The sequence below is a fragment of the Nerophis ophidion genome, linkage group LG18 (genome assembly GCF_033978795.1).
Source record: "Nerophis ophidion isolate RoL-2023_Sa linkage group LG18, RoL_Noph_v1.0, whole genome shotgun sequence".
Taxonomy (NCBI): Eukaryota; Metazoa; Chordata; class Actinopteri; order Syngnathiformes; family Syngnathidae; genus Nerophis; species Nerophis ophidion.
Window position 1 is genome coordinate 21,976,603 of NC_084628.1, and position 18,811 is coordinate 21,995,413.

Here is an 18,811-nt window from a genome sequence, read left to right on the forward strand (position 1 = left end):
GACAGAGGTCTGTAATTTTCATCATAGGTACACTTCAACTGTGAGAGACAGAATGTGAAAAAAAAATCCAGGAGTTCACATTGTAAGAATTTTAAAGAATTTATTTGTAAATGATGGTGGAAAATAAGTATTTGGTCAACCATTCAAAGCTCTCACTGATGGAAGGAGGTTTTGGCTCAAAATCTCACGATACATGGCCCCATTCATTTATTCCTTAACACGGATCAATCGTCCTGTCCCCCTTAGCAGAAAAACAGCCCCAAAGCATGATGTTGAGTTTATACCAAAAAGTTCTATTTTGGTTTCATCTGACCACATGACATTCTCCCAATCCTCTGCTGTATCATCCATGTATCCATTTTGGTATAAACTCAACTCGTCGTGTTTGGAGGAAGAAGAATACTGAGTTGCATCCCAAGAACACCATAACTACTGTGAAGCATGGGGATGGAAACATCATGCTTTGGGGCTGTTTTTCTGCTAAGGGGACAGGACGATTGATCCGTGTTAAGGAAAGAATGAATGGGGACATGTATCGTGAGATTTTGAGCCAAAACCTCCTTCCATCAGTGAGAGCTTTGAATGGCTGACCAAATACTTATTTTCCACCATCATTTACAAATAAATTCTTTAAAATTCTTACAGTGTGAACTCCTGGATTTTTTTTTCACATTCTGTCTCTCACAGTTGAAGTGTACCTATGATGAAAATTACAGACCTCTGTCATCATTTTAAGTGGGAGAACTTGCACAATCGGTGGCTGACTAAATACTTTTTTTGCCCCACTGTATATATGAATCAAACACGCACACAAACGCACACTGTGTGTGCAGAGGGGCGGGAGAAAATCATTGAGAAGCACTCAATTAAGGACACTTTTTACGTATGTCTACCTTGCGTGCTACCATATGCTTAGCTGTTGTGTAGCTGCCAGCTACCAGTAGCCTATAGCCTACCACGTTTACCTCAAAGAGTCCTTGTCTTTTGCTCAGCGTGCTTCCCTCTGTGGTCCAGAAGTTAATGTGGGACTTCCCACAGGTCACAATCAGGTTGGCGTCCAGGGGGTGGAAGACGGCCCCCAGCACGGAGTCATTGGAGCACTGCAAAGCAGGAGGAGGGCAGCGTCTAACGTTCTGGAGCGGTACAACAGGGGTCAAAGGTCATGTCACCTTGACGTCTGCCACTTGCTTCTCCTTCTGCCAGTTCCAGACGGACAAGATATGGTCGTTAGCGTCGTCCACGGCGCAGAGGAAGCTACCGCCGTTCTGCGAAGGACGCCAGACTTTAGCAGACGGTCAAGAAGGCCCCAGAGGACGGCGGCTGGCCACAAGGCACAGGTAGGGGGCGCCACTTACCGACTTGGAGAAAGACACGCAGGCGACGGCTCGGTCGAACACTCCCATCCCAAGCACGTGGAGCGTGTTAAGGCTTACTGAGTCCCAGACACGAACGTGAGGAGCCAGCAGCTAGAGGTCCAGAAAACTCAAGTAATTCGTAGAAACTCAAAGCTACATGTTACCAAATACAGCCTACCATGCTAACAGTGCGACGGTTTATCCAACAACTCAAACTTCTAGTGTGAAAACAACTCAAAAACAAACAACAACTCCTACTCAGTGGCCTAGTGGTTAGAGTGTCCACCCTGAGATCGGTAGGACGTGAGTTCAAATCCCGGCCGAGTCATACCAAAGACTATAAAAATGGAACCCATTACCTCCCTGCTTGGCACTCAGCATTAAGGGTTGGAATTGGGGGTTAAATAACCATAAATGATTCTCGGGCGCGCCCCCCGCTGCTGCCCACTGCTCCCTTCACCTCCCAGGGGGTGATCAAGGGTGATGGGTCAAATGCAGAGAATAATTTCGCCACATCTAGTATGTGTGTGACAATCATTGGTACTTTAACTTTTAACTTTAACTCTAACTATGTGTTGGTCACACTTGTATGACGTTCGAGGATAACTTTTATTGTTTATTGTTCTTCGGTCAATGGTCAACAAAGCAAAAAAACAGTTGTACATTCATAGATTGAAAATAAAAAATGTTGCAGACCGAAAGGGATTAGGCTGAAGTTAAACACTTATTGCGCCTAACCCTGTAAACAATGTCAAGTACAAAATAAACTTCCGAAAATTATAAAATGTCCTTTGCACAACATATCATAAAAACATATTATAAACAACATGAACCTAGTTCAATTTTATACACAGTACAGGCATGTGAAATATCCTTGTTTACGTATTAAACCTTTGCACTAATTATATACAATATATACAATTATACTTCTATTATTATTTATATCCCAGGTTTAGTTTTTAATTAACATTAATCATAGTATTAACTACAATGTTGATAAAAGAGTGATATATTTTTTCAAGACATTGGTCAAAGTGTTTTTTTAATGTGTGAATGGAATTGGAACATTTTAAGGAATCATCCAAGCTGTTCCACAGTTGAACTCCTCTAACAGAAACACATCTACTTTTTAAGCTGGTTCTTATTTTTACTTTCTGAAAGAAAGCTGAACCTCTGAGGTCATAGGGATTCTCTCTGGGGTTTAAATCATTTGAGTAACAGAACTGAAAGTAACAGGAGTGAGCCATTAGCTTAAAATGAGCAAATACATTAAATATTTATGCTAATAGCATGCTGACATTAAGCCCATTACAGTCATTCAACAGCATTTTGAAAAAAAGACAACATAAACACTCAGGTAACCGGACTGTGCTGAGATTTGAAATGTGATGAAATTTACAGAAAAATTAATGAGTGAGTGACCAACTAAAGGACAGGACTAAAGTGTGAATTTTAACTAAGGGTGTCCCCATACAACTTTTTTTTTTTACCCTCTGATATGATACCAGTATTGAAGTGATGGCCGATACCGATACGATATCCGCAGGAATCATCCATCCATCCATCCATTTCCTACCGCTTATTCCCTTTTGGGGTTGCGGGGGGCGCTGGCGCCTATCTCAGCTACAATCGGGCGGAAGGCGGGGTACTCTACGACATTCCTAACAGAAGTTACAAACAGTTTTGTCAGTGTTTTTTCCTAGGGGGCGCTAGAGCGCAATTTTCATATTTGGGGTTTGGTTTTTTATTAGATGGCAATTTTCGTCAGTCCTGATATGTGTGTAAAATTGGGGGAGTTTTGAAGCATGTTAAGGGGGTCAAATTACAGCTAGGCGTTTCTGGATATTGTTGATAAATGGCTTTCGCTTTGCATAGTAGAGCTTTAACTTGCACTTTGAAGCATTTTAAGGGTGTCAAATTACAGCTCATCGAGGCAAAAATTATATATTTTAGGAAACTGTGCGCAGGGGTTCTTTGAAGGCGCGTAAAATCAAAACCGGATCAGTAATCAAAACTCTTTGGATAACTTTTAATCAGAAGGGTTCAATCTCTCTCCTGTGCGAGTTTGAAGCAGACAACATCCGCAAAAAATCTAGCTGTCAACACTGAATATTGCACTGTTGCATTTCTTTTCACAGTTTATGAACTTGCATTCACATTTTTTTGAAGTATCATTCAATAAATATATTTACAAAGGATTTTTGAATTGTTGCTGGTTTTTACAATATTTTTTAAAAATCTCACGTACCCCTTGGCATACCTTCAAGTACCCCCAGGGGTACGCGTACCCCCATTTGAGAGCCACTGCCCTAACTAACTGAAGTATTTTAACCTTAAAGTAAGGTTGGGATAAAAAGTAACACAAGTGTATAAAAACTCCAATACATCTGGAAGATTGAAATTATTATATTTCATTGTAAAGTCTCATTTTAGCACAAATCAAAGAACAAAATAAGTCAGTCTTTCAGGCATTGACCTTGTCTGTTCTCTATGCTGCTGTCAGCCACCAGGGGGCTACCTGAAGCTCGCTAGCGATTCCCTAAGGCAGGGGTGTCAAACTCAAATACAGAGTGGGCCAAAATTTAAAACTGAACAAAGCCGCGGGCCAAGGTTGAACAAATTAACCAATAGGGACCCAAACAAGGTTTGCATTGAACATTGAACAAGCAAGGCTTATTATATACACTAACTTTATAGTGACATGCAAAATTGAGTTTAAAATAATAATAATAATAATAATAAAAATAATAATAATAATAATTAAAAAATATCAATGGCATATCAAATAAAATTTAAATACAAATTTAATGCCTCTTTTCTATTTGCAGCCTTCTGAGGTAAATATGTGAAGTGAATTATATTTATATAGCGCTTTTCTCTAGTGACTCAAAGCGCTTTACATAGTGAAACCCAATATCTAAGTTACATTTAAAGCAGTGTGGGTGGCACTGGGAGCAGGTGGGTAAAGTGTCTTTCCCAAGGACACAACAGCAGTGACTAGGATGGCGGAAGCGGGAATCGAACCTGCAACCCTCAAGTTGCTGGCGCGGCCACTCTACCAACTTAGCTATGCCGCCCCAAATATCAAAATATATTGTAGCGTCTCGAAAGAGTTAGTGCTACAAGGGGTTCTGGGTATTTGTTCTGTTGTGTTTATGTTATGTTACAGTGCAGATGTTCTCCCGAAATGTGTTTGTCATTCTTGTTTGGTGTGAGTTCACAGTGTGGCGCATATTTGTAACTGTGTTGTTTATACGGCCACCCTCAGTGTGACCTGTATGGCTGTTGACCAAGTATGCCTTGCATTCACTTATGTGTGTGTAATAGCCGCATATATTATGCGAGTGGGCCTGCATGCTGTTTGTTTGGAGGAAATGCGGATGTGACGACAGGTTGTAGAGAATACTAAAGGCAGTGCCTTTGAGGCACGCCCTCAATATTGTTGTCCGGGTGGAAATCGGGAGAATGCTTTCCCCGGGAAATTTTCGGGAGGGGCACTGAACTTCGGGCGGATTGGCAAGTGTGAGAAATTGCGGTATTACAGCGGCACCGCTGCTGTGTAATAACGGCGGGCCAGCTATAATGTTAATTTGATATTGCCTCAAGGGCCAAATTAAATTACACGGCGGGCCAAATGTGGCCCGCAGGCCAGAGTTTGACACCCATGCCCTGAGGATACCGAGTCACTTTTAGGTCTACTCAGCGTACCTTTCCATCTTTCGTGTTTCCGGCCACTTGCCCCGTTGCTATGGTAACCATGTCCGGGTGCACGCTCAGGCTGGGAGGAGAGAACAGTTACTTGGTACGCTCCAGGGCGGGTAGGAAAGTACGCGTGTCCTGGTTCTCACCATTTGACGTCATCGGTGTGTCCTAGGTAGTGCCTCTGCTGCTGCTCCTCGGTGTTGTACAGCACCACCACCGAGGCGTTGAAGTAGACGATCTCTCCAGTGGGCAGCAGGTACAAGTTGGAGCGACAGTCCCGCCCGCGGTAGCCGTACCTGCTCACCGCCTGGTTAAGGAGCGCTAACAACGCAGACTTTCACGTCTAAATGGCCGCTGTGAGGATACGCCCACTCCAGTTTCAGCTTGCGGTCCGGCAGCGCCACCTTGTGTTCCAGGCTGTAGTTGTCCCTCTGCTCGTCCGGGACGTGCATGGTGACGGGGCGACCTCGGAGGAACATCCTCACGTAGCCGTCCTCTGCGAGGAAAGATGAGAACAGGGACGCTGAAACAATTTTACTGCGAATGTTGATCCCAAATAAGAATGGAACATTATAATCTCCCATCCAAAGGCAAAACCTAGTAACTCACTTCTATCTGATTTTGAGAAAACAAAGGAAAACCAATCTATCTCGATGCTGTCTTACAAAGATTTACAAAGTCATCAAATGTATAGATGTTCTCTTGAGATTTCATTTTCTTGCCGATTGAGCCATGGATTGAATCTGCTCTCATGAACGTGTGCCCTTTCTCCAGATATTTTATCACAATTTCGGGTGGGCCCCATTCCGCGTTTGCACATTGGGCAAGAGCAGTGTACAGCGTCCAGTTTTTATTTTGACCTCCACAGTTATCTGCCCAAAAGAGTATGCAAGGGGAAGAATCAAGAACAATACATTTAATGAAGGTGCTTGCAACGTCCTGGGCCAATCTTCCAAAGATCCCCTCATGCCATAATATCACATAATTGACCGTCGGCCCCCATTCGTGCAAATGTCTCATTAAAGACAATAACGCGACTGACAAAGAAGCTCTGATTGGTCCCTTGAGACACTAGGTTTTTCTGTTGTATCTACGCGGTTATGTGGTAGTTGCTAGGTCATGCCATGTGCGTAACAGCTTACTTACGGAACAAATTACAATATCGCATACACCAGTGGTCCCCAACCTTTTTGTATCTGCGGACTGGTCAACGCTTAATAATTTGTCCCATGGCCCAGGGGAGGGGGAATCCTTTTTATTTTTTTTTATTTATTTATTTATTTTTTCTTTGTCATGAAAAAGGGAGGTTTTTGTCATGAAAAAGGGAGGTTTTTGTGGTTGGTGCACTAATTGTAAGTGTATATTGTGTTTTTTATGTTAATTTAATTTATATCATTTTTTCTTTTTTAGATAAAAATGAATAAAAAATTATTCTGCGGCCCGGTACCAATCGGGCCACGGCCCGGTGGTTGGGGACCACTGGCATACACTAATGTAACGCATATCACCTAAGAACTCCAAAATTATTATCAGCTCAGTTTTGACCAAAATTTAGTAACTGGGTTTTGCCTTTGGACGGGAGAATTTAGTTTAGCTACACAGGAGCGTCTTTTGTTGACCATTGTTGGGCCGCCAGCACAACCTACAGCGGGGGTCGGCATCGTGCCCTAGTGCAGCGTTTCTCAAAGTGTGGGGCCCGCCCCACACTTTGACAAACACTGCCCTAATCAAAGCAAAGCATTTATGGTTGAAAAAAAGAGGTAAAGAAGTAAATTACAGCACTATGTCATCACTTTCTGATTTATTAAATTGTATAACAGTGCAAAATATTGCTCATGTGTAGTTGTCTTTCTTGAACTATTTCGAAAAAAATAAATAAAAATAACTAAAAACTTGTTGAAAAATAAGTGATTCAATTATAAATAAAGATTTCTACACAATCATCAACTTAAAGTGCCCTTTTTGGGGATTGTAATAGAGATCCATTTGGATTCATCAACTTCATTCTAAACATCCTGGTCTACATATCTTCACAAAAAAAGAAATCTTTAACATCAATATTTATGGAACATGTCCACAAAAAATCAAGCTGTCAACACTGAATATTGCATTGTTGCATTTATTTTCACAGTTTATGAACTTACCTTCATATTTTTTGAAGTATTATTCAATAAATATATTCATAAAGGATTTTTGAAATTTTGCTATTTTTAGGATATTTTTGGCATACCTTCAAGTACCCCCAGGGGTAAGTTTACCCCCATTCGAGAACCACTGTACTAGACACATGCTGACGTGCTGCGGTAAAAAGTCTTATTTTCTTACCTGCATTGAAGGTGCATTCTTTGGATTTACTGAAAAAAAAAAAAAAGAAAAAAAAAAGAGAGTTTTATGTGTTTTATTTATACGTTCTAACCAACATACAAGGTTAATGACACAGAAGAAAATTATTTTGTACATTTCACATGCATATTTCCATTTCTTTTAAAGTTATTAAATGTACTGGAAGGACTTAAGGCAGGGGTCTCAAACTCAATTCACCTGGGGGCCACTGGATGCAGAGTCTGGGTGAGGCTGGGCCAAAGGAAAAGATTTCTTTAAAAAATGTTTGCATATTCTTCAGCATGTCTAGTTGTATAATGATGTTTAAAATGGTATCCCTTGTGCACCGCAACTTTTTCTGTGCAAATAAGACACGTCGGGGTGGTCCTGTGTTCAACAAAAAATATTGCATCTCCCACTTTTGCTCATCACTAACCTTTCTCTTCACTGCAGGCTTTAAAAAATACATGTATGGGCTTGTGAAATATTTTTTTAATTAGCCGACGAACGGAGATTAATGTTATTTCCGCAATGTGTGTCGCTCTGCTTTCCTCCCTACAGCCACACGGCGGTCGGGATAGCGAGCGCAAAAAAGTGATGGCTCCCGGAGTGTTATCCGGCATCATATAGAAATTTATGTAGTGTTCATCGTGTGAGGCAATGCAAATTAAACAATACAAATTTTTTTGAACAGTTTGAAATGGTCCAGGTTATCGAGGACTGTAATTACTGACGGACAGGTGTCGCTGTGTGACTGCAGTCAGGCATGTATGAAAATCATCGTCTCCATGGCAACATCTCTGTCGCTTTCATTCATTTGCCGCTTTTCCACTAATGCAGGGGTAGGCAACCCAGAATGTTGAAACAGCCATTTTGGACCCAAATAACACAACCCTGTCAAGCGGCGTTCATATAAAACTCACGGGCCGCACTAACATTACACTTTCATATTAAGGTGGGGGCCGCAAAATGTCTTCCGGGACGCAAATGGCCCGCGGGCCGCGTGTCTGAGACCCCTGACTTAAGGCAATGACTCGCGACTTGATGTATTTTAACAAAAAAAAAAATGTTTTCAAGCAGCTAATTGTAGGTCAGAAAAGATAAGCTATTGCCCCCTAGTGGCTACTCAGTCAACTGCAGAGAACTTCTCAGCACAGTAACGACATTTGCAAGTTGTGAGTTTCGCCTCTAGCGTGCTAGCCAAATGAGCATTTTAGCATGTCGCCAAGTCACGGTGAAAAAAATTATTTGCTTTTAATGATGTAGTGTTCAGACAGGCTAATGAAATGTCTGCTGACAGAAAGCAAAGAGGCGTGAAACACCTGGCAGGAAGACAAACACACAAAGCAGGTGAACATGAGAAACACCAGGACAGAAATCAGTCACACCGACTGAAGAGTTGTTGGACTTTTCTGATGGTTTCCGTGGAAACACTGACTTAAAGGTCATCAATGACCACAGCTGCGAGTTTGGAGCCCGATTGGACAGGCACACAAAGACCTGTTTGTGTCCTGCACAGTCTGCTTTGGACCGAGCCAGAATCCATGGCTGGTAACTGGAGCGGGACATTCTGGCACCTTGGCCCGAGTTGGTGGGTGCTGAGCCAAGTGGGCGGAGTCACACGGACACTAACAATTATGTTTTTTTACGAAAGGCAATATACGACCACCCTAGTAGATGCAAGACATTGATACAACGTTGATTATACACAAACTGACTTTGAAACAACTGAGCAAAATAGTTGTATTGTACATTGAGACAACGTTGGTGTCGAACGTTGGATCCACTTTGTTGGTTGGCAAATGACCAAATTTCAAAAAGCATGTGTGTGGAGTTTGCATGTTCTCCCCGTGACTGCGTGGATTCCCTCCGGGTACTCCGGCTTCCTACCACCTCCAAAGGCATGCACCTGGGGATAGGTTGATTGGCAACACTAAATTGGGCCTAGTGTGTGAATGTGAATGTTGTCTATCTGTGTTGGCTCTGCGATGAGGTGGCGACTTGTCCGAGGTGTACACCACCTTCCGCCCGAACGCAGCTGAGATAGGCTCCAGATCCCCCCACGACCCAAAAGGGAAAAGCGGTAAACAACTGGATGGAAGGGATCTTTTTCAACATTGTATTTGTGTTGTAGAATATTAGTAGGGAAATGACCAAATTTCAATGTCACACCGTCAAACCCAACTTTGATCAAACGTCGTCAAAAAGCATGTTGTTTCAATGTTGTATTTGTGTTGTAGAATTGGTTGGAAAATGACCAAAATTCAATGGTCAAATCAACGTCAGAACCCAACATTAATTAAATGTAGTCAAAAACCATGTTGTTTCAACGTTGTATTTGTGTTGTAGAATTGGTTGGAAAAGGACCAGAATTCAATGGTCAAATCAACGTCAGAACCCAGCATTAATTAAATGTTGTCAAAAAGCATGTTGTTTCAACGTTGTATTTGTGTTGTAGAATATTGGTCGTGAAATGACCAAATTTTTATGGTCAAATCAACGTCAGAACCCAACATTAATTTAAGGTTGTCAAAAAGCACGTTTCAATGTTATGTATGAGTTGTTCAACATCAGGACCTAATTCAACAAGTTCTCTGCTTAGCAGAAAAACAGCCCCAAAGCATAATGTTTTCACCCCCATGCTTCACAGTAGGTATGGTGTTCTTGGGATGCAACTCAGTATTCTTCTTCCTACAAAAACGACAAGTTGAGTTTGTACCAAAAAGTTCTATTTTGGTTTCATCTGACCACATGACATTCTCCCAATCCTCTGCTGTATCATCCATGTATCCATTTTGGTATAAACTCAACTTGTCGTGTTTGGAGTAAGAAGAATACTGAGTTGCATCCCAAGAACACCATACCTACTGTGAAGCATGGGGGTGGAAACATCATGCTTTGGGGCTGTTTTTCTGCTAAGGGGACAGGACGATTGATCCGTGTTAAGGAAAGAATGAATGGGACCATGTATCGTGAGATTTTGAGACACAACCTCCTTCCATCAGTGAGAGCTTTGAATGGTGGACCAAATACTTATTTTCCACCATAAATTGCAAATAAATTCTTTAAAATTCCTAAAAATGTGAATTACTGGAGGTTTTTTTTCACATTCTGTCTCTCACAGTTAAAGTGTACCTATGATGAAAATTACAGACCTCTGTCATCATTTTAAGTGGGAGAACTTGCACAATCGGTGGCTGGCTAAATACTTTTGGCCTCACTGTATGTGCTGGTGTTGTTCTATTGTTGTTGTTATTATTATTGTTGTTGTGTTTGCTGTTGTTGTTTTTGTCTCTCTGTCTAATCCCCCTCTTATCCCCACAATTTCCCCATCTTCCTTTTTTTGTCTTTCTATCCCCTCCTGCACCAAATGATAATATAACGTATTTCCTTGAATTGCCGCAGGGCATATAATATGCGTCTGCCTTGAATTACTGCCGGGTCAAACTCATTTCGCAAAATAATTAGCGCATGCTTAGTATTACCGCCTGGTCAAACCTGGACGTCACGAGAGACACTTCCCCTGTCACCATTTTCAAAATGGAGGAGGTTGATTTCAATACCGGTAATTTGAAATCGCATCAAGGGAAGAAGTTTAAGAGCTGTTTAGTAGGATTTAAGGTCCAAGCTTACATCACACTAAATTTTTTACTGCATGCCTTTTACCACATTCCTTTGATAAGCGCAGGAGTGAGAAGAAGTTTTAAATTAATTAGCGCCCCCGCGGCAATTCAAGGAAATACGGTAAATACATTTAATAAAGTTAAAGGCCTACTGAAATTAGATTTTCTTATTCAAACGGGGATAGCAGGTCAATTCTATGTGTCGTACTTGATCATTTTGTGATATGGCCATATTTTCCCTGAAAGGATTTAGTAGAGAACATCCACGATAAAGTTTGCAACTTTCAGTGTTAAGAGAAATGCCCTGTCTCTACCGGAAGTCGCAGGCGACGACGTCACATGTTTGATGGCTCCTCACATATTCACATTATTTTTAATGGGACCCTCCAACAAAAAGTGCTATTCGGACCGAGAAAATGTCAATTTCTTCATTAATTTGAGCGAGGATGAAAGATTCGTGTTTGAGGATATTGATAGCGACGGATTAGAAAAAAAAATGATAAAAAAAAGATTAAAAAAAAACGCGATTGCATTGGGACGGATTCCGATGTTTTTAGAGACATTTACTAGGATAATTCTGGGAAATCCCTTATCTTTCGATTGTGTTGCTAGTGTTTCAGTGAGTTTAATAATACCCGATAGTCGGAAGTGTGTCTCCACGAGTGTCTTGACGCGCAGTGTCTCAGGGGAGTCGACGGCAGCTACGGACGGCACAAGCTCAGCTTTACTCCGGTAAGAACTGACTTTTCAACCACAATTTTCTCACCGAAACCTGCTGGTTGACATTTGGTAGGGATCCATGGGAAAGTTTCACTTCCAGGAATTTTAAACAATGCATTCACTGTGTGTTTGTGTGGCTAAAGGCTAATGCTTCCCAAGTCCATCTTTCTACTGTGACTTCTCCAATATTAATTGAACAAATTGCAAAACATTCAGCAACACCGATGTCCAAAATACTGTGTAATTATGCCGTTAAAGCAGACGACTTTTAGCTGTGTGTGTGCAGCGCTCATATTTCCTTAAAACCTGTGACGTCTTGCGTACACGTCATCATTACACAACGTTTTCAAGACGAAACTCCCGGGAAATTTAAAATTGTAAACTAAAAAGGCCGTATTGGCATGTGTTGCAATGTTAATATTTCATCATTGATATATAAACTATCAGACTGCGTGGTGGGTAGTAGTGGGTTTCAGTAGGCCTTTAAATTCAAATAAGGCAACAAGAGAAGTATCCTATCTTTTGTAAAGTAAATCTGAACGGGCATCTACATCAACTACAGTATATCCATCCATCCATCCATTTACTACCGCTTATTCCCTTTCGGGGTCGCGGGGGGCGCTGGCGCCTATCTCAGCTACAATCGGGCGGAAGGCGGGGTACACCCTGGACAAGTCGCCACCTCATCGCAGGGCCAACACAGATAGACAGTATATGATTTGCCTAAGAAGCTGGACAGGACAAAAAAAAAAAAAAAAGACAAGAGACTTGTCCAGGGTGTTCGCCACCTTCCGCCCGAATGCAGCTGAGATAGGCACCAGCACCCCCCCCCCCGCGACCCCAAAAGGGACAAGCGGTAGAAAATGGATAGACAGTGTTATTTTAATGTGTGCCAGGATAAGGGGGCGGCTGCAACACACTGAACCCAGGAAGTGAACAAACCCTCTTTGTGGCAACCGGGAGGCAACAAGGCGAGCAGACAGACTGCAGCAAATGGACCTCCTTTTGGTTCCAATCAGTCCATTAGTGGCGCATTGAAAGCCTGGCAAGAAGTGCTCGCTGACGTCATCGCGTGCAGATTGAGGGGGGAGGGGGGAACTGCTGCCGTAGACAACAAACACAACACCGCAGAACGGCTAATCAATTCAATGTGATTGGTGCAGCCTCAGCAAAACCTACCAGGCCACGCCTGTATTCAAACAACATCTCATGTCATGTTTTGTTCATTTATGAAGTCAAGTTGGTGAGACTTTCTTGCAGCGCTTCATCGGTTGTTTGCGCGCGCACACAAACGCCTTTTCCACCCTAATAGACGCCTCGGTCACCAAGCTTTATCCGACACGAATGGAGCCCTGGAACGCACCACAGTGTCACGGTGTGTGTCTCACCTACCGACGTGAAACCTGTTGCGTGGCGTTGCCGTGACAACCGACTGTCAGTCAAAGATCAGACCGCATCCTTCTCACTTAGGGCTAGATCAGACTAGAAGTCTAAAAGTGACATTCAAACACTTCAAATATCCCAACAAATGTGTCCTGGTGCACTTAAACTTCGAGGGAAATTAGAAGTTTACCTGGAGGATCTTTTCATGGCTGCAGGCGTCCGTTAAAACAGTACTTTTCTGTCACTCTGTTACACACACACACTTCCTCCTTCACTCTGACTCTGCTGATAACTTTATATGCTGCTGACAGCCAATCACAGCACACTTCCTGCAGCGTGAAGCCCCGCCTCCTTCCCGTCTCCAGTGACTGACTGCAAGGGGTCATACCGCACATTCTGGTGTCGATGCGATACCAAAAAAGACAGGATCAATCGTTGATATCGACAATTCATATGAAAACGCAATTTATTGCTTAAAATGAGTGCCGTTCAACAGTTAATTGTTTGTATTAATTTCACAGTCAAAAAAGAGCCCAATATTTTTACACAAATACAATTTGGGAGAGGGGTCGGTGCATCTGCCTCACAATACGAAGGTCCTCCGGGTACTCCGGCTTCCTCCCACTTCCAAAAACATGCACCTGGGTGTAGGTTGACTGGCAACACTAAATTGACCTTAGTGTGTGAATGTGAGTGTGAATGTTGTCTTCCTATCTGTGTTGGCCCTGCGATGAGGTAGCGACTTGTCCAGAGTGTACGCCGCCTCCCGCCCGATTGTAGCTGAGATAGGCACCAGCGCTCCCCGCAACCCCAAAGGGAAGAAGCGGTAGAAAATGGATGCTCGAAACTTCCATCCATCCACTTCCTAAAAGTTTTATATAAAGTAGGGATGTGAATCTTTGAGCACCACACAACTCAATTCGATTCAATACTGCAGGGTAGCGAATCGATTCAGTAGCGATTCTCGATTCAAATGATGATTACCGACATTCCTCCATAAAATAGATAAACAGCTCTGATAAATGTCTATATTACTTAAATGAAAACTGGATTTGTTTAATAAAATTGTACCCAAACTTTTAATAAAGTCAAACACCAATAAGGCAACAAAAGAAATATCCAAAATTTTTCTTTTCTAAAGTAAATATGTACAAAAATGGGAAGAGGGGGAGAGGTGCGGGTGATGGGGGAGGGGTGGGGTGTCCCCGCCGGATTTTGGGACCGCTGATCTACATCAACAATATGATTTTTCTGAGTGGCTGGACAGGACAGATTGTGGGGGGAAAAAAAAAAAAATATATATATATATATATATATATATACATACATACTGGCACGTGCACACATAGGGCTTAAGCCCCTGCCCTGTTTTGCCTCGTCTTAAAAAGTGCCCTCTGCATGTGTGTTTTTTTGTTGTTGTTTTTTTTTCTTTAAACAACATTAATAAATTCCTATTAGGGATGTAAAAAAACAAAACAAAAAAACAGCAGTACAAAAACTCCACTTTTTCTTGTAATACCGGGTTGTTTGAGCCTGCCGCTTCGGACAGAGAGAGAGAGAGAGAGAGAGAGAGAGAGAGAGAGAGAGAAAGGGCGAGCGAGTGAGTGAGTGAGAGAGAGAGAGGAGAGAGAGCCAACTGCGCCGCTGAGGAGACGTGACAGTGGAGCAACTTGAACCTGTGAGTTATGGTCTAGTCACCGTCCACTTATTCAGCATCTAATATGAGTAATATTTCAGAAAAACGCTGTATTATTTTATTATTCAATGTGTCCGCTTCTGTTTTTGCAGTACGTCGGAGCAAGGCGCATCAATTCCGCACAGAGCACTCCTTCCTGTGCGGGACAGGAAGGAGTGTAGAAAATAAAACACCGGGTTAATTTTCAAAACAAAATGCACTGTGTTTACGGCGGATCACGTTTCTCTCACAGTAGAGGTTTAGATATAAAGTTGTATTGCGTTTCAGTTGTTTAGTCTGAGCATTAAGTGAGAAAGACCATAAGTTACAACTTGATGGTGTTTTCATCAAGTTAAAGGAAGAAGGACGGATTTTCACATTGAAGTTTTTTCCATTTGGGTATTTATTATTATTTTTTCTTCTCGAAGTTCATGTTGCACTGTTCAATGTTCCATATTAAAGTGCTTATCTTTAACAATAAATAGCCTAATAATAAACCAGTGTTTTGTTGCTTTTCATGTCTTCCAAGCCAATGATAATGTGAATTAACTCATTATGACAATAATTTGTTGACACAAAAGAAAAGGCAATCACTTTTACCTACAAAGGACACACAGCTAAGTAGTTAGCTTACTATTAGCAAATTTAATTTTACATTAATTTCCATATTGTGTAAAGGACCAAAAAATAGTTTCCTGCCCGTTTCTGACTTTGAGCCCCTGCCCCTCTATAATCATGTGCACGTCCCTATATATATATATATATATATATATATATATATATATATATATATATATATATATATATATATATATATATATATATATATATATATATATATATATATATATATATATATATATATATATGTATATATGTGTGTGTGTGTGTGTGTGTGCATGTATACAGGACTGTCTCACAAAATTAGAATATTGTGATAAAGTCTTAATTGGATTATCTAGAGAATAGTGCTGGATACTCGTCGTGTTTGGAGGAAGAAGAATACTGAGTTGCATCCCAAGAACACCATACCTACTGTGAAGCATGGGGGTGGAAACATCATGCTTTGGGGCTGTTTTTCTGCTAAGGGGACAGGACGATTGATCCGTGTTAAGGAAAGAATGAATGGGGCCATGTATCGTGAGATTTTGAGCCAAAACCTCCTTCCATCAGTGAGAGCTTTGAATGGTCGACCAAATACTTATTTTCCACCATCATTTACAAATAAATTCTTTAAAATTCTTACAGTGTGAACTCCCGGATTTTTTTGCACATTCTGTCTCTCACAGTTGAAGTTTACCTATGATGAAAATTACAGACCTCTGTCATCATTTTAAATGGCTGACTAAATACTTTTTTGCCCCACTGTACATAAAAAAATCAATTACCTTTTACCGCCCGAGGAGCTGCTGGAGGAGGTAGTTCGACTTCGACTCTCCGCTGCCGCCTCCCTCCTGACCAGCGTGAGGCGCTCGGTGGACATGCTCTTCCTGGAGGCGGGGACACACACGAAACGTCATACGTCGGCCACTGGCGTGCGGCGTCTGCGTTCACAGAGAGCACCTTTTGATGGACTGCAAGACGTCCTTCTTTGGCGAGGAGGGGGAGGACAGGAGGCGCTTGTGTTGCACGTAGCCGTTGCTCAGCGGCCTGGAGGGAAGAGCCTGCAGCAGCTGGCGCACTGGCGGCGAACACGCTAGCATGAGCGCCAAGTGTACTAATGCCCGTCCATGTCAGACGCCATGGAGCTACACACGAATTACAATCAAACGGTCGGTCCATTTCCTGCTCACCCCTGGTGGGCGGGGTCACACTCGCCCCTCCCAGAGACCTCCTCCCAGCGGCGTGAGCGCCCCCCGACTGCAAGGCCAGGGGACGCTCCTCACAGTGGCCCAGGCGTCGCAGCGCGTCTGCCAGGGCCGACTTCAGCAGCTGGATCTCGTCCTCCTGCAGTTGCAGCCTCTGCTCCAAGTGGGACACGCGGTCCTCCATGTCCATGTTGCTGCCCGCCGACACCGTGTCGTCTGGAACACACCATGGACTAATTAGCGCTCGCAAATTTTCACCCAGCAATTCAGGTAATGCTTGGAGGAGGTTTCGGGTGGAACAACAAATTACCTCACATCTCCTCCTCCAGACCCCACACAATAAGTGTCCAAATACTTTTGTTTATGCAGGACAGAAGAGGTGTTACGTTTCTGCAAGCGGGAACGAAGAGGTCGGAGGAAACGGCACCACGTTGAATAATTCAGAGTTTGTGCGTGGAACAAACAATAAAAACGACTCTTTTGTCCTTCAAAGGAGAAAAAACACGGAAAGGAATATACAGTGGGGCAAAAAAGTATTTAGTCAGCCACCGATTGTGCAAGTTCTCCCACTTAAAATGATGACAGAGGTCTGTAATTTTCATCATAGGTACACTTTAACTGTGAGAGACAGAATGTGAAAAAAAATTCAGGAATTCACATTGTAGGAATTTTAAAGAATTTATTTGTAAATTATGGTGGAAAATAATTATTTGGTCAACCATTTAAAGCTCTCACTGATGGAAGGAGGTTTTGGCTCAAAATCTCATGATACATGGCCCCATTCATTCTTTCCTTAACACGGATCAGTCGTCCAGTCCCCTTAGCAGAAAAACAGCCCCAAAGCATGATGTTTCCATCCCCATGCTTCACAGTAGGTGTGGTGTTCTTGGGATGCAACTCAGTATTCTTCTTCCTCCAAACACGACGAGTTGAGTTTATACCAAAAAGTTCTATTTTGGTTTCATCTGACCACATGACATTCCCCCAATCCTCTGCTGTATCATCCATGTATCCATTTTGGTATAAACTCAACTCGTCGTGTTTGGAGGAAGAAGAATACTGAGTTGCATCCCAAGAACACCACACCTACTGTGAAGCATGGGGGTGGAAAGGCCTTTAATTCCAGGAACACTGTGCCTGCCATCAAGCATGGATTATAGTATTATGCTCTGGGCTCAACAAGGTTAAACATTTTTATAAAAAAATTCCACTATATAAAATATATAAACATATGAAATATATATCATATACTAGTAAATTAGGGTTGCAGTTACTAATTTAAGTCATTGAGTACAGTCATCTGTTGATTATTGATTTGAGTAATCCTGTAAACCTTTTTTTTTCTAATAAATGATCATCAACATTAAAAATGGACTGCTGACATGCGTGCATTAATAGAGATAAATTCTTACTGACAGGATGCAGTGCGTCTCCCATAACAATGTGACCTCGGACTATGTTCAGGCAACGTGTGGAGTTCCCCACAGTTCGGTCCTTGGCCCTGCACTCTTCACATGCTGCCGCTAGGTGACATCATACACAAATACGGTGTTAGCTTTCACTGTTATGCTGATGACACCCAACTCTACATGCCTCTAAAGCTGACCAACATGCCGGATTGTAGTCAGCTGGAGGCGTGTCTTAATGAAATTAAACAATGGATGTCCGCTACCTTTTTGCAACTCAACGCTAAGAAAACGGAAATGCTGATTATCCGTCCTGCTAGACACCGAAACCTATTTATTAATACCACCTTAAAATTTGACAACCAAACAATTACACAAGGTAAAGAATCTGGGTATTATCTTCCACCCAACTCTCTCGTTTGAGTCACACATCAAGAGTGTTACTAAAACGGCCTTCTTTCATCTCCATAACATTGCTAAAATTCGTCACATTTTGCCCACTAGCGACGTTAAGATCATTATTCATACGTTCATTATTCACTGGCTTCCTTGGCACTTAAGATGTGACTTTAAGGTTTTACTACTTACATATAAAATACTACATGGTCTAGCTCCATCCTATCTTGCCGATTGTATTGCACCATATGTCCCGGCAAGAAATCCGCGTTCAAAGAACTCCGGCTTATCAGTGATTCCCAGAGCCCAAAAAAAGTCTGCGGGCTATAGAACGTTTTCTATTCGGTCCCCAGTACTCTGTAATGCCCTCCAGGTAACAGTTAGAGATGCTACCTCAGTAGAAGCATTTAAGTCCCATCTT

The 18,811-nt window shown here is 42.2% G+C and overlaps 1 protein-coding gene across 1 annotated transcript in view; it reads right to left on the reverse strand.

Moving 5' to 3' along the window:
• eml2 (EMAP like 2) overlaps nucleotides 1–18,811 on the reverse strand; it is a 54,178-nt gene that overhangs the window by 16,781 nt on the left and 18,586 nt on the right. The window contains exons 2-11 of the mRNA XM_061877624.1: nucleotides 16,574–16,804; nucleotides 16,344–16,461; nucleotides 16,169–16,270; nucleotides 7,383–7,411; nucleotides 5,424–5,553; nucleotides 5,204–5,353; nucleotides 5,064–5,133; nucleotides 1,356–1,466; nucleotides 1,170–1,265; nucleotides 966–1,100 (exon numbers count right to left, since the gene is read on the reverse strand). Coding sequence (XP_061733608.1) covers nucleotides 966–1,100; nucleotides 1,170–1,265; nucleotides 1,356–1,466; nucleotides 5,064–5,133; nucleotides 5,204–5,353; nucleotides 5,424–5,553; nucleotides 7,383–7,411; nucleotides 16,169–16,270; nucleotides 16,344–16,461; nucleotides 16,574–16,804 — 1,172 coding nt within the window. The remainder of the gene's footprint in view (nucleotides 1–965; nucleotides 1,101–1,169; nucleotides 1,266–1,355; nucleotides 1,467–5,063; nucleotides 5,134–5,203; nucleotides 5,354–5,423; nucleotides 5,554–7,382; nucleotides 7,412–16,168; nucleotides 16,271–16,343; nucleotides 16,462–16,573; nucleotides 16,805–18,811) is intronic.